Raw genomic sequence first — 16245 nt, forward strand, 5'->3', positions numbered from 1 at the left:
AGGTGCCCAAAATTTGTTTCTTAGTGGTATTATGTGGAAAAGCCAGGGGCATGGTACAGCAGGGAGCAGATAAAAGGTGTTTTAAGCTACATTCTTCAGATGCAGAATTTTCATTGTGGTTTCCCAGAAGCTAAGCAGATGAACATGAAAGTTAATTGACTCCAGGCTGCAGAATGCTTTATTAGATGCCTGTTGGAACTCCACCTCTCCCAAAGTAAGCCAGTACTAATGGAAAAAAAGTACTAGATGTCACTCACTTCAAAAAATTGGATATTCAATGATCAACCAGATAAATTCACAAAGAAAAAAATCATATAGTGATAGCAAGTACAAAGATACTAATTCTGGATCTGAAAGGCTGGGGATTCAGAGCATATTCCCTAAGATTTATCACTATGTACTTGCCTTGTTTCTTACACTTCTCACCAGCTCTCTACCACTGGCCACTTTCTGAGGATATTTACCTGCAACAGACCTATTGCCTGGTCCAGCATGATCACAGGTATGGCCTGTTAGCTACATATCTAAAAAGGTTGAGGTCCTCCTTGGCAGTGACACCTTATTTTATTATTTTCTATATGAGGAAATGCTTCAACCAAGCATTATATTGGATGTCAGAGAGAAAAAACTAGAACACCTCACAGCACATCAATCACAAAAGCTTCAAAGCTTTCTGTCTAGCCCCGTGCAAGTTTTCATTCTTGAGTCCTATCCAAATCCAAGAACATTCCCTTTTATTTTAAATGCAAAATACCCATATTAAGGGAACTGGTTAATAGTGAATGTGTCTGGATTTAAAACAATGCTTTAATGCTATATATTTTCATTAAAGTAACAATTTCTTGAAAATTTCAGAGTTACATTTAATTAGCTCACAAAATTACTTCCAATACTAACCTTTGAAACTTAGAAGGATTTACTCCTTCTGCTTCCAGTTACTTTACTGATGATTATAATTTGTTAGGAACATTGTACAAACCACAAACACATAAACCTCACCCTAGTCTCAGTGTGAACACTGAGAATGCCTTTTGAAATTTTGCAACATTTTACAGACCATGAAGTACAAACTGCTGGCATAATCTCAGGTTAAGCCAGAAAGAAAATTTTCACTAGACAGATTCATCTCAAAAGTTCAAGAAAAAAACCCTCATCTTTATCACCTTTCAAAGCAAAGTGCAGCAGAAACACCATTCCAGACAAACTCCTACTGGGTCATACCAGGCCAGTATTAATGGTTTCATTTCCATAACTTCTGCAGTAACTGTAGCTCTGCAGATTTCAACATTCCTTTCATACCTTAGGCTTTCCTAACTCAGCCTGGGGTTGATCAAAGGTATCAGACTTTGAAAACAATATGGAAATGACAATGTGTCCAGAGACTTGAGTTAATTAATATGAAATATTCCCAAGGGACATTGCTCGGTGTACAGTAGGCAGTTTTTTTCAGGTTGGGTCTGACCATAGAAATTACTAATTATGCCAAATACTAATTGCAGGATTGGTGTTTGACATGGGCACCACTCACAAAAAAACCCTACATGGCTTCCAGTCAAGGCAGGTAAAGCAGTCTGGTGTTTCAGTAGCAGAATGGTTGTCCCAGTTACCTCCTCCCCAAGGGAAGTTGCTCTCTTCCCATATCACTCTTCACCAGCCTCCTGGTCGGTCCCTGAAGCCATTCCTTACACAGGCTTTAAGCTGCCTTAGCTGGCAAGGACACCATCTTCAAATGCCCTCTGGGACAAAACCACCCAAACTCCAAGCTACCTTTGAACTGTATGCCACCCAGGCAGAAATTAAAGATTATTCAAAAATGTCCTTTTATCACATCTTTCACACCATACAAACATAGCCAAACAGATTTTAAAACAAACAAACAAACCTGTTCTAGGTAAATTGTTAATCCACATAAAGGCAACAGAAATCCAGATTACAGGATCTTTAAAGAAACTTTTTTTCCCCACTTCTATATCATTAACACTTTGACCTGTTTAATAAGAACTGTAGATGCACTGATATATTGTTTCTTCACACACCACAGGGAAAAATAACAGCAAGATTCTTTCCCCTAGGGAACTCCATTACACTGAATCTGGTCAAAAAGCAAGGCTCAGCACTCTCCTCCAAAACCTTGGAGCAATTTTTGGCTCTGGAGGTTAATGTTTCACATAAAGGTATATGACAATGTAGCAGACTAAGGATTCAGTGCAATAGCTCAAAATTCTTCATCTCACTTGGTTGGTATGATGAATCTAAAATTAGGGACTGTTTACCTTGACCTTTTATTTTTCCCCTAAACCATCATCAGTAAGAATCAGTTTCACATTTCTTTAAAGCCTTCCACAAGGGCAAAAAGAAAGGTGGCTCTTGTTTACTTTTAACAGTACTGAAACCATTGGTACTAGCACAAACTGTAACTACCCACTCATACTGCTTTACCACAAAGTGCTGAAACAATCCAATAGCAGGAAATGAATGCAATACTCATCAAGTTCTGCACTTAGTCTGTTTTTACGTTTTGTCTATCAATCACCAAAGCATAAACAAAACTAGACCTGGATGTTCAATCCCCATTCAGCTGTAAATTGATTTTCAGGCATGATTTATATACACACCTTTAATGCTCTGTTTACAGAAATTCTTCTGTCCAACACACTAGCTTACTTGATAAGACAGCATCAGCAGGAATAGAACATATTTCATACAGAGGCCATTATCTTTAGCCTAAGCTGTTGTTAAAGTTCAGATGCCACTAATAAAATGTGGGGATTTCTTATGTGGCTGCTGGTAGAGCACATCAGTAGTGGTGCTTCAGAGCTGGGCATTAGCAGTTCCCTGGGACACAGATGTACCATTAAGTTGCTGTTATTGTGTACATGCCGGGCAAAAGCAGGACTCGGTACTCAGTGAAGTGCTAGGAATCACTGCTTTAAAAAAATGACAGTAGTGACCAACTTGCTGCCCAGACTGGTAGCAAGGCTGTGTTTTCTGCACATATTTCAGCACATGTAAAGCTATTTCATACAAGCACACCACCACAGTGCAATTAGAGAGAACGCAGTCACAACTGCGCGCTGAGGATGAACTCTGCGTCCTTCATCAGCTGAGTTCTCTCACTGCTCCAAGGATGAGAGTCTCACAGAGCTCCTGTTGCTGCAGGGGAGTTACCAGGTAATGGATGGCCAGGAAAACCCTTACTCTGAAACACAAATGAGCAGGAATACTCCCTGTACGCTCGACTGTTCTCTGCCAGAGTTTTTGGTTAGATCACTCTGTCACCCTTTTTGCCAGGTCTTAACTACTTAGGCAACTGAAGTAATTGCTCCAGCTCCTTTGAATGACTTTTCAGTGTTTTGTTTGGGGAACCTCTTTGGGCTTTCTCACACATCCTCCCTTTTTTTGTTTGCTTTTTTTTTAAAAAAACCTACATTGTTTGAAAAGCAATTATGCAGCTGCCAACAAGTAATTCCCACTGAAGTCAACAGGATCTGCTCTTATGCAGAGCCGTAGTAAGTGCCCAGTCATTTACAGCGCTGAAAGCTTTGTGCTCTACACTCTAATGCATGAAGGGCTAAGCAGGGGCTCATGCAAAATTAATAACACATCAGGAAGTGGGCGAGGGAGAGGGAAGGCACTGAATAATTGATCCACAGTTTGTTTTCTGTGAATTCTGAAACTACTTTATGGATGTTTGTTTTGGTTTGCTTTTGTGTTTGCTTTTTTCCAAGGTAGAAAGTTTTTGAACTAAAGTTCTACTAACAAAACCAAGTGAAACAATGCCAAGAGGGGCCCTTTGATAACAATAACTGCAGAAAAGTATCTTCCCAGAAAGAAAGATGGAGATGGAAAAAAAAAAACAAAGGCAGGTCTTTTTTCAGACAAAAAATTACTATCCTTTAACTTTTATAAGCTTACCTTCTTAAACACCTTCTGCTTTATGAACACATATAGGTATTCCATTCCTCCTTGCTCTGGGAAAAATTACAGGTTTCTCTTCTCACTATCATTTAATACATAAGTCCAATCACATCCCACAATGCAAAGTCCATCCTTCCATCTTATAAAGTCCTTCAAACTCCTCAAGCCAGAAATCTAATACTGCTCACTTGAACAATTTTGACAACACAGCTACACCAAAAGTATTCTACCCTGCCCCACAAATATCATCTGCAGTCACTTTAAGGACACATTACAGTTGCAGATAGGAACAAGGCAGCCTTTTAGCACAAACGAAAATCTGATCCTAGTACACTACAAGGATTTAAATAGCAATACTCACTGGAGTTCTGATACATCACCAAAGATACAAAAAAGGAGTCCCACCAGCTCTCAGCATAAAGTGCTCAGGACTTTATAGTATGTTTCTAACTCATACAGCAGCTACAATGACAGGCCTATTTAAATTTCAGTCCTGTACTTCAGCCTCAAAACATCATTGAGACCCTGTGCTTCAACAGCACCAGGCCTTCCATGTGGTGCACACAGGAGACACAGCACATCCCTCAAATCTCTATGATCATGCCAATCTCTAAAAGAGCCTCATCCATTCTACCTTGCTTGATTCTACATGACTCAGTCCTGCAGCAATTTTTTATGAATTGTTACAAAATGTGAAATTCTTCACATCAGAGGCAGAACGGTGTGCACAGCTCTGATATTCACCAGACTCAGAGTTTGACACAGGAACTAAAGAAGGATTATCTCCCACAGGCATTGTTTGGGAGGTCTTGCACCAACATGAGGCTTGCTGTTTCACAAGGAGATGCTTGCACATTACCCTGAAAGGGGCGCACATGTTTATGGAAGAAAGGTCAAATAGGAACAAGAACCTTATAAAACGGTACGAAAACCAGCCAGTGTTGGGTTTTACTTCTTCCCCCTTTCCTGCAGTCATGTGACTGGACTCCAGTAAAAGAGTCCACAAACTACCTCTCCTCTCGCAGCATGACAGTGACAGAGGCTCCTGTGAGCTTCCTACTCCAGGTGTAAGAACATACAGAGATACCCAGAGAGCCAGAGAAAGGGCTTCCTCAGAGAATGGAACAGAGAGAACAGCCTCTGCAAGCTGGAGTAGAGCACAAACTGAAAGGAGGGCAAAACCAACAAAAATAGGATATTTACAAGCAGCATGGTAAATTCTCTAGGCAGTAGTGAGCTGCTATTGACATGAAAACCACAAGTAAGTGGAGTACTTCATCACTGTCATTTAAAAGGCATGACATCCAAAACAATATATGAAATACCACATGATAGAGAGCTCACTAGAAATCCTACACAGAACCCTATTTCTGGGATGGGAAAGTTGAAGAATAAAAGCTACTGCACCTCACAGCTGCCCTTTTCCCTCTGTCAGAAGTCAGCCCCACTGCAGGACAGCTGATAGGATCATGAATCTATGGGGCAGAGAAGAGTATTCAAAGCAACTAAAATGGCCAAATGGGAGTCACAACTCATTCACCTGCCACAGTGGCACAAACCCTTGGGTGTCAGTCTCATCAGGATTTGAACTGATTTTCTTTAACATGCAAAGTTAATAGCTGCATCCACTCGGGAGCTGCTTCCTCTCCCACAGGTATGAGAGTGGTTTAGGAAAAATGTAGGAAAGCAGAAGCCAACAAGGATATAAACCATGTAAAAATGTAATTGCCTCACATTCCTAAGTCAAACACACACTTATCTGCAGAAAAAAAGTTTCTGCAGAATAAAACATTGATTCAAATATCAGCACAAACCTTCAGACTACCCAGGCAGTGGTTCTGCCTATCTTCAAAACAAAGAATACAAAAAGAAAGCAATGTTTTCAAACCACACCCAGCCCCACAGAGCTGAGGTGGGAACACTCCTTGTGACCACGCCAGAGCTCCCAGCAGGAGCAGAGCAGTAGAACACAGTCAGAGGAAGCAAAAGTCCTTCTCTGCATGCAACAGCAGTTAGATGGATTTCCAGCCTCCCCAAGTCCTGCTTTTAGGTACATAAATTAATAAACTTCTGCTCTAGCAAATCAGAATTCTTTTTTTAAGTACTGTGTTATTTTGTGTATGTATTTATTATGTATTTATGAGTGTGTGTATATATATGCATGCATAGTGTTATATATATATATATATATATATGTAAAATAAATGCACTAAATGCATACAAACCTTTTGTATGTAACAAGCCACCAGAAAGGAACACTACTTGGGAATGGATAATCATGACAAACTATCTTAGAGAGGTCATTTCCCATCTAGCAGGCCACTCCAACGAAGGTTTAGCACTATTAGAGGGAGTGGCACAGTGTTTGGAATAACATTTATGGGGAGGAAAAGAAATCAGAGAGGTAAATGATGCAACTGTTCACTTAAGTTCAAATGAAGTTCACATTACAATAACCTTGGAATTCAATCGCTGCTTTTTGTTTTTCTAACATCACTGAGCAAGCAGGAGTAAACAGATAACCACTACAACTCTCCCAAAACCAGTGAAGATCAAAGAGCACCAGAGGGGCAGCATCTACATGACAGTGCTCACTGGAGTGAGTAACTCATGCCCCAGCACCATGTCTTTCGTCTCTGTGCACTCCAGACTCCAAAACCACTTTGCGTAGAGGTGAAACAGGCCATGCTTGTACAATCACTTTGCGTTGGTCCATGCAGGGAAAGGAGAAGCCAGTCCTACCATCCTCCCACACTTCATTCTTGGAGCCAAACAGCAAATCAATAGAAACTGACCCAGAAGGGAAAGTTCTCAGCCAGATCTGGTAACTGACTGCTGCCAGTCCACTGAAGCTGCAGTGACACATTCGGCTCTGCAGCCAGGTGCCAGCCTCAGCTGCCTGCCGCCCCCTGCTCTCATTTTGATACCACAATTTGCAAGGCCCCACATGGAAACAATCCTGAAAGGTGCCCGTCCTCCTAGGCATTCAGAGATGAAAAAAGAAATTGAGCTAGGCAGCAGTTCACATGCCCCCTTAATGGCCACAGAATGAAAAAGAAACAAGAGAATGCTTGTGATATCAAGCAATATTCATTAAAAACTGGACCTTTGTTATTTTTAATTGCAATCCTCTACATTTTATATTTGTATTTTTTTATAGTCTTCACAAGCCAGATGGATGAATTTTCATCAAGAAATTAATTGGCTAATTTCTTGGAAAATAGGAATTTTAATTTTACAAGTCTTACCTCTTCTTTTTTAATTATTTTAATTATAGATTTAATTAACATTGGACTGACTGAATTCACACATATTCCTTTAGACATATACCCATGTGAACTGGCAGTCAGGAAGACAATTTCTACAAAATGCTGTATTTTACATGTAACAGGGAATCTGTCTGGTTTTATATTTTAAATGTCAAAAATTAAAATGAAAAAATCTGAAACTCTTGCTCTGCGCACAGTACAACACTTCTCTGAGCTGAGAGGTGCCCGGGGTTACTTGGCAACCCTTCTCGTTACCTGTGAGGACCAACGGCTTTGAAATGTCACCATTTCCAAATTCTGTGCCCCAGTGTGAAGCACTCCAATCACATGGCACTGCAGAGACATCTTCCACAAGGTGACACAGTTAATTGAAGCCCAGCACTAAGCAACAAAACCCTTGTCAGTATCTGGGAACCCTTTTCCTCAGTGTGTCCGCTCCTACATAAAACCCATTTACAGCACATGGAGGGAACTCCCTTCAAGCTTTTTAAATCACCAGATTTTTAAATCACAGCACACTGGAAAACAGAAGGTAGCAGAAGAGATGCAGTTCAGTGAGAGAGAAGCACACAGACCCAGCCTCACAAGGGTAAGTATACGCCCCACATAGGAAAGCAAAGCAAAGGTATCCAACAGGGACAACCTGTGGTGCAGGCCTGGACAAAATGACAGGCACCAGGTGGATCTGCTTGGGGTGACATCCCACACACAGTGCTGCTGCTCCCTTGCTTGGGGCACCAGAGCTCAACTGAGAGAACCTGCCTCTTGACACAGAGAAAATCCTGACACAAACTAATGCTCCATGTCATGTAAGATTAGCCCCTAAATCAACAAAAATTAGGCTGGACTCTCATCAAGTGTAATCCACAAACACCAGGAAACACCCCACAGGCCAAGTTCCTGCCAGCATCCTTGCAGTACCACTTATTTCATACTCAGTGCCCTCTAAGAACAGCCTACCAGAGTAATGACAGCAGACATACTCAGGTTATAACTCATCAATATCATGTTGATCAAGCAAGCAAAACAGAAGCCTCTATGAACCAAAAATATTGTACATATCTAAAGATACCTAGTCTTCTTTTAATGTTTTTTTTTTTTTTAATTCAATACCACAAAGAAGAACTAAACACTTTTAGAAATAATGTTACTTGCTTATTGAGGAGGAGAAAGAGAAGCCATTTAAGCAAAAGTTCCTATAATTCTTTGGTTGTTTTTCCATGTAAGAAGTTTTGCTGTAGGGAAAACCAGGAGGCAACAGGTACAGAATAGGTACATAAAGTGTTTTCATAATATTTCCTTGCTTTGCTGCAAAAGGAAAAAAGTTCTTCTGTCACCACACATCAGGAACATTGTTTGAAATGGTTTTCAATACGACTTGATGCAACAGAGTCTTCACTAGGAGCAGAGGGATTTTCAAGGCCTTGAAGAGGCATATTGATTTTTCCCAGTTCTGTGGAAAATTGACAGTTCATTCATAAGATCCTGTGTGTGTGATGAAATACTTATTCTAAATGCTGTCCAGAGGAAAGTGACTGGAAAGCTGAAACATTAGCTGAAGGATCTGATGTAGAGACTGATGAGTATTAAGATAAATACTGCTACAGCCTCATTTAGTTTATAAAGCCATAGAAGTGGGATCTGACTGTTTTTAGCATCTCTGCAAGTCAGGCCATCTGGAGGTTATATGAGATCACAGTGAGTCAGAGTTTGATACCAAATCAAGCACCCCTGACTGCAAGGCTCAGTGTGCCAGTGACATTTTTAAATGCCAGCACACGGAGAAGGCTGAACTGCTCTAGATCTCTGTGTATGTTACAGAAGCAGCCACACCGAGCCCTGTGCCAACAGTGACATCCACCCACACCACCCCTTACACCTGCACAAAATACTGCTGAAATCAGGGAAAATCTGTATTCACAGAGAACCACATGTGAGAGACCGGAAGGACTGCAGCCTCAAAGTATTTTGGGTGCATGTGTAGGAGAACAGGTAGGTCAGGCTTTGCTCTGGAGAGATGATGCCCTGCTCTGCAAACACACATGCCCCTCTGGGCCTGTACCCCAGGCACACAGTGGTCACCACTGCCTGCCACACCACAGACATCCATAAGATGTTTCACTGGCACAAGTATTCTGTGGGTGTGCTCTGGGTGCCATTCACATGGATCAGCTCTTCTTTGACTGACACACTGAAAATTCAAAATTGACTCTTCATACTTTGAGATAGATGTGCCACCAGAAAAAATGTACTGTGACAATTCCATCAAGGTGAAAGACTGGCAAATATATTTACCAAATTCATCTTTTACACAGAAGGAAAGTATATAAGCTGCACGTGATAGTTTTAATAATATTCGCTTGAAGCTCATTGACATCAAACAGGAGAAGTTACACAATTAATCACAATGGGTTTTCTCTAGTTCTAGTTATGCTTCTTCAATCTTTTAGAAACTAAAACCATCAAATAACTTAAAACAGTAGCACATTTATAAACACCCAATTCTGGTAAAACAAGTATTTAAGAGAAAGGCACAGTTTCTCCCAAGTTCCTCAGCTATTTCTTTTTATATTACCAATGATACAGCCTACCACAAAGTTGTGAGGGAACACAAGGCAAGGGAAATTTTTATTCTACAAATGACCTCTACAGATCTGAAGCAAGTCCCCCAAAGCCAGCAGTTACTAAATTTTTATATGCATTTGAAAGACTGAGGCTGCATCTGCTGAAAGAGACACTGAGGAATTCAAGAACGCCAACCTCACAATAATGCATCTATTTCATCAATATATACACCCCCGCCTTTCACTGTTACAAACCAGTGGAATATTTGCCCAAAACAAGAATTATTCTGTTTCTGGCAAGACCACTGGTGGAATGCTTAGCTATGCTTCATCTGTGCTATGAAGAAAAGTAACATAAAAAAGTCATTTGATCATAAAAGGGGGAGGGGAGGGAAATGAACACAATGCTTCCACTTCCACTGCAAGGACATCTTCCCAATGCAAATTTTTGAAGATCAAATGCTACAGAATGCATTTCAAAATTGCATGGAACAAGTTTCACATTGATTTGTTTGGAGTTTTTTTTAAACACTGTGGCAAGGGAAAAATTATAAAATCAAAACTTCCTTGTGCATATCTGAAAACCAGCTGACATCAGAGAATTATCCTCTCTCCCTTTGAAAAACAAACTACCAACAATGTACAGAATTTAATAAGCAATCTATCGGTTGTCCTTTAAAGGTCAGTGCACTTGTCCAATATTTTTCCCGTAACACACTTACATAACCTTATTTTCTTTCTGCTACCTTTCTGTGATTCAGAAGACTATCTAGATTCCCATATGGTTGCCATCAAATACAGCAGATGCCAAGCAAATTAAAACACAAGTTATGATTCGCAATATGCTGATGCATCATAATTGCAGCATAGCTCAAACTTGAGTGAATCACCAGCTAAAGTTTCTGAGGTGTCAGTGCTTTTTATACATCTTTCAATTAGACTAAGGTGAGTGGAATCAAGTGTGGATTGAAAGTTAGACCTTAACAATAGTACACATCCCATGGTTTCCATCAAGCATAAAAAAGCAGAGAGAACACCTAAAAACATCTCTTGGAACTAAAAGTCGGCCTAAAACTGTCTGCCCAAAGTAAGGGGGAAAGAGAGGGAACTACTTCTTGCCTTTTGTGAAGCAGGGTGGCCTACTTTGACCTTTTGCACCGTACTTTGGTTATCATTCTGCATGGAAGCCGAAGGGGGAAGGAGGCATTGTTTGTTTGCCTGCTTTGAGGACAGGAAAGGTTTCTGTCACCTCATACTCCAGCTTTATGTTCTACCGAGGCAAGAGCAGAAAGGCTCCTGAGGAAGCAGCTGCCGGCCAGGAAAGGTGGCACACGGAGCACATGGTGCTTTAGCACGGCAGCGGAGCCAGAGCACACACGTGTGCGTGCGTGTGTGTGCGCGTGTGTGTGTGCGCGTGTTTGCGCATGTGTATGTGTGTGCGTGTGTATGCGTGTGTATATGTGTGCGTGTGCATATGTGTGCGTGTGTGTGCGCGCGCGTGTATATGTGTGCGTGTGCGCGCGCGCGTGTGTATATGTGTGCGTGTGCGCGCGCGTGTATATGTGTGCGTGTGTGTGCGCGCGTGTGTATATGTGTGCGTGTGCGTGCGCGCGTGTGTATATGTGTGCGTGTGCACGCGCGTGTATATGTGTGCGTGTGCGCGCGCGTGTATATGTGTGCGTGTGTGTGCGCGCGTGTGTATATGTGTGCGTGTGCACGCGTGTGTATATGTGTGCGTGTGCACGTGTGTATATGTGCGCGCGTGCGCGCGTGTGTATATGTGCGCGCGTGCGCGCGTGTGTATATGTGTGCGCGTGCGCGCGTGTGTATATGTGTGCGGGGGCGCGCGTGTGTATATGTGTGCGGGGGCGCGCGTGTGTATATGTGTGCGGGGGCGTGCGTGTGTATATGTGTGCGGGGGCGCGCGTGTGTATATGTGTGTGTGCGCGCGTGTGTATATGTGTGCGCGTGCGCACGTGTATATGTGTGCGCGCGCGCGTGTGTATATGTGTGTGTGCGTGCGTGTGTATATGTGTGCGTGTGCACGCGTGTGTATATGTGTGCGTGCGTGTGTATATGTGTGCGTGTGCACGCGTGTGTATATGTGTGCGCCTTCCAACCGCCTTCCAACTTCAGATCTGGGTGCATCTGTGCCTGGTAGCTCTCTGTCCCTAAATATTACTGCGGTGACTGCCCAGTGAGCTTTCCTTTTCCTCACCAGCACAGCAGTCCCATAAAATAAACTCCTCTGAACAAACATAGCCAGAGTATTTACCAACTTTAACACTGAATTGCCACAAGAAATTAAGCCTGCAAATATATCTAGAACATTAATTATGCACGGACTCAGCAGATAATATTGTCTTCTACGACAGTATGAAACACACATTTAGGCAAGACTATGTCACCTGGGCTGCTGCAAGCCTGAGAACTACCTCCTGTCACCTTTAGTCACAACTACACACAGCACTGGAGTGCAATTTTTCCATATTCATTATCCTCGTAATTCTGATGTGTTTTTTAAGGCATTAAATACCTGACCAACACAAAAGAAAAGAGACAAAAGGGTCTGGCCATTTATTTTGCCCCTATTCTGTGGTATTTAAAGCCTCAGATCTTTGTAATAACTTCAGTTTAAGTAGCAAGTACAATCATTCCCTGCATAATTTCAGCAGATCTATAATATTCTGCTATTCAAAGCACTGACAATTTTCTTGTCAAAATCATTACTCTTCCAACTCACTTCTCTTTATTTTTAGTCCATTGTTTTTATGATGCAGAACATAGGTATTTTCTTTGTTTACATTAACATTTTTAAAGGTTGTGTTAAAACCACTATATAATAACGCTCAGATAGAAGGCCTAACAAGGTGTGCTCCCTGTTTGCAAGACCCTGGAAAGTGTCAGGGGTTAGGATGATGATCTCTTCACCATTTCAGTCTATTTACAATGGCTACGTTAGTGGCTATTTTTGATTAGCACTTTCTGTAAACAGCCAACTGAATTTGCAATTTTCATTTACAGCTTTTCTGGCCCAGTCATTGAGGAGTTTGCTATTACTTCAGTAAAAATAATATTAACATGTATTCAACAAGAATATCTGCCTATGCTTTCACTCCAAGTCATGAGAGATGTTGTAATAAATGCAGGCTTTCTCATAAAGAGATTACAATATTCTAAAGAAATGACTAAACTCTCAAAGTGCTTGGTCTTCATGAATTTCAAGAAGTTTTGCCAGGAACACAAATGAGACAATTAGAGTTTTGCAGAAGAGGAAATCTGCAAGCAAGGGCCTCCCATCAAGCAACTGGCAGAGTGGGTGATACACAATTCTATTTTTTCAGGCTCTCAGATCAGCATTCCAGCAGTAGAAAGCCTTTGGCCCATTCAGTACACAACACAGGCACACTTGCCATCATGCAGAAGCTACACTGCATCGGCCTCAGGAACACAGGAGTAAGGAAATCACTGGTTACAGAAAGCCTCAAACATAACCACTTCCCCACTTGCACCATCCAAACATCCACCTTCAGAGAATACAATGAAGGAAATTACAGGATTTACAGCTTCTGAGACACTGACAGTGTCTGAAAGAGCAAGTTAACATGTTTCTATATATTCCACCATAATCTCCCTCTCTCAATCCAAGGACACAGCACACAAGTGTTCCTCACATTACTTGCTCCCTGCTGAAAAATATCCGTGCTCACAGCAACATATGCCGAGCAAAACCAAAACAAAGAAACAGACAAGGGCAAAGAACCATGGCAAACTCAACCACCGAAACCTGAGCCAAGAGTACAACCACATCAGCTCTGTAGGGTAAAAATACCACAAAGCTCGCTACCGTTCATCTGCCGGGGTCGGTCTGGGGCCAAGTAAACACTGCCATAAAGCCACAGCCAGCTTCACTCTGGCTGCAAACCCTCTTGTTTAAGAGAAGTAATACAGCATGAAAGTGGACTTCATCAAAACTCCCATCCTTTCAAAACATGTTCTTCAGATATGTTTATTTCCCAGGGACACAGACCTGAGGTCAGCTATGGATATCTGCTATCCATGTAACCACTGACCTCTGTTTTCCCCAAAAGGACAAACAGAAGCCCAGAACTGCCCAAAAGGTTTCTGTCCTCTGTTCTTCCCTACCTTCATCCATAACCTTCAAAGTGGTGTCCAGGCTTTTTTCCCCAATTCTCCTCTCTAGTCCAAACAAGCCACTATACCAAATATGTATTCAACCTGCTTCTAAAGGCCCTCAAAAACACATCCAAAAGCATATCTAGGTTTGATCCAGAACTGGACTCGATGATCCTGATGGGTCCTTCCAACTCAGTATATTCTGTGAATCTGTCAGGCTGGGTTTGTGCATGTTTCTCACTGCTCTGTGGAATACCTCATATAAAAAGGGGAATTGTACATGCAAGAGCCTTCACCTGACTTTAACATTCTATGCAGTGAGAAGACCGCACCACTCATACGTGTATGAGAATGCTCACCTCACCCCACCTTCCCCCCTAGTTATTAAATTTGGCATGAACATCCAAAAACAACCGCTTCTCTTTCAAATCCAACACACTGAGAAGGTGCTAGAAGTACTGATACAGGCAGGTTACATTTCACTGTACAGTTCTGCCTACTCAACAGCCGGTGGGCAATGGTGCAACAAGATACTGTGCAGGCAGATCAAGCAGAGCAGCCAGGAATCCCAACAAATGCCCAAACAGGCCTCCTAGGGGCTTGCACTTTAGGTATAGGTGGAAATATCCTTTCCCCCCTCCTCCATCCTATTATTGCTGCTGCTACTATGTGGTAACGACTAATCATAATAAACCTGTGCCATACACAACTTCATCATTGTGAAATCATTAAACAGCACTGTGCAGAAAACCTGAGCTGTGATTCTTTCTATTATTTGCATCGAACAGGGATGGCAGCGTGAAAGCATGCAGATCAATTCGTTCTCCAGGCCTGGGTGCCTGGTTGCTCCCTTCCTCTCCCACCACAAAGCAGAGGTGGGGGAAGGAAGGGGGGAACACGAAAAAAGGAAAAGACGGCGAGGTGGGAAGAAGGCACGAAATCCGCTTCGTACTAACAACAAAAGCAATTAGGAGGGCCGGAAGGGAAGAGAACCGGCACCCTGGGGAGGTGGAGGAATGCAGCACCACAACTTGCCCGGGGAAGGGCTGACCGGGGCGGTCGGGTCGGAGGCGGCGGCAGCCCTGGCCCCGCACCCGTGCCCAATCTAAAATGCCATCAGGCCGGGCTGTCACTCGTCCCTGCCGCTCCTGGCCGTGCCCAGCTCGCAGCGGTGGCAGCCGGGGAGGAGGAGGAGGAGGAAGGAGAGGAAGACACGAAACCGGCCCCACTTACCCAGAAAATGACATTGAAGCCGAAGATGAAATATTTGATGCAACAACTGACTTCAGGCCCCTTGTAGTGCTTTCCGGACATCCTCTGCGCTCATGAAGACGCTTTGCTCGCAGCCAGGGTGAGAACCAGAGGGGGAGGGGGAGAAAAAGGAAAAAAAAAAAAAAAAACAACAACAACAAACAAAAAGGAGAAAGACTAGGAGGAGGGGTCTGGGAAGACTAAGAGGAGGGTGGGGGCAAGACTATGAGGAGGGGCTCGGGGCCGGCGCGGCGAGCAGAGCTCAGGGCCGGCTCCGCGCCGCGGGCAGATGCGGCAGGAGCGGCGCGGCGGCGGGTCGGCTCCGACTTGCCGGGCGCCGGGGATGGCCGGCGAGCAGCTCCCACCTCCTCCTCCTCCTCCTCTTCTCCCGCATGGAGGAGGCTCCGGCTGCTAGCGGTGGGAGGCAGGACAGAGCGACAAGGAGCGGGGCGGCCGCCGGCAAAGGCGCCGCCGGGGCAGGATCGGCCCGGGCAGAGGCCGGAGCCGCGCGCCCCCTCAGCGCCAAGGGGCCGCCGCGAGCCCCGCCCCGCCCCGCGGCGTGATTGGCAGCGCTCTCCGCCAATCCGGCCGCGCGAGGGCCGCCGGCGCTGGGGGCGGGGCGGGAGCGGCCCTGAGGCTCCACCCGGGCCGGGCGTGCCAGGCTGAGGGGCTCCGGCTCCTCGTCCCTCCGGCCTCCCGTCCCTCCAGCCTCCCTTCTCTCCTTCCGTCCCTCCCGTCCGGCGGCCCGCCGTGACACAGGCCGGGGAATGCCGAGACAGCGAGAACTGGCCCTGCCTGGCACAGAGAGCAGCGCTCCACAGCGGGAGAGCTGCCAGGGGGGCAGCGCCGGTTCGAGGCTGGCTGCGGTAATGAGGAGGAGCGAGACCGTAATGGATAGCACCGTGCAGGTTGTTCTCAATGGGCGCCGTCAGATCGCCTCCCACATGATCTCGTATGCGCCACACGCGCAGGAACGCATGAAGAACCATTTTACAATGATTGCTAGGGTTTCTATTTTAACATCCCCTGAGTTTATATTGAACCTGACAGCCACAAAGTTATGGGGCTTAGTTTTATTCATATGCTTTGGGATTCAGAGTGCACAT

At 44.0% G+C, this 16245-nt stretch overlaps 1 protein-coding gene across 1 annotated transcript in view; it reads right to left on the reverse strand.

The window, feature by feature from the left end:
• The window catches only part of TSPAN5 (tetraspanin 5), an 81102-nt gene extending 65466 nt beyond the window's left edge, over nucleotides 1-15636 (reverse strand). Inside the window, exon 1 of the mRNA XM_059471446.1 lies at nucleotides 15122-15636. Within this exon, the coding sequence (XP_059327429.1) occupies nucleotides 15122-15202 (81 nt within the window). The 5' untranslated portion in view covers nucleotides 15203-15636. The remainder of the gene's footprint in view (nucleotides 1-15121) is intronic.
• Between the last annotated feature and the right edge of the window lie 609 nt (nucleotides 15637-16245).

Source organism: Ammospiza nelsoni, chromosome 4 (assembly GCF_027579445.1).
Source record: "Ammospiza nelsoni isolate bAmmNel1 chromosome 4, bAmmNel1.pri, whole genome shotgun sequence".
NCBI classification, from domain to species: Eukaryota; Metazoa; Chordata; class Aves; order Passeriformes; family Passerellidae; genus Ammospiza; species Ammospiza nelsoni.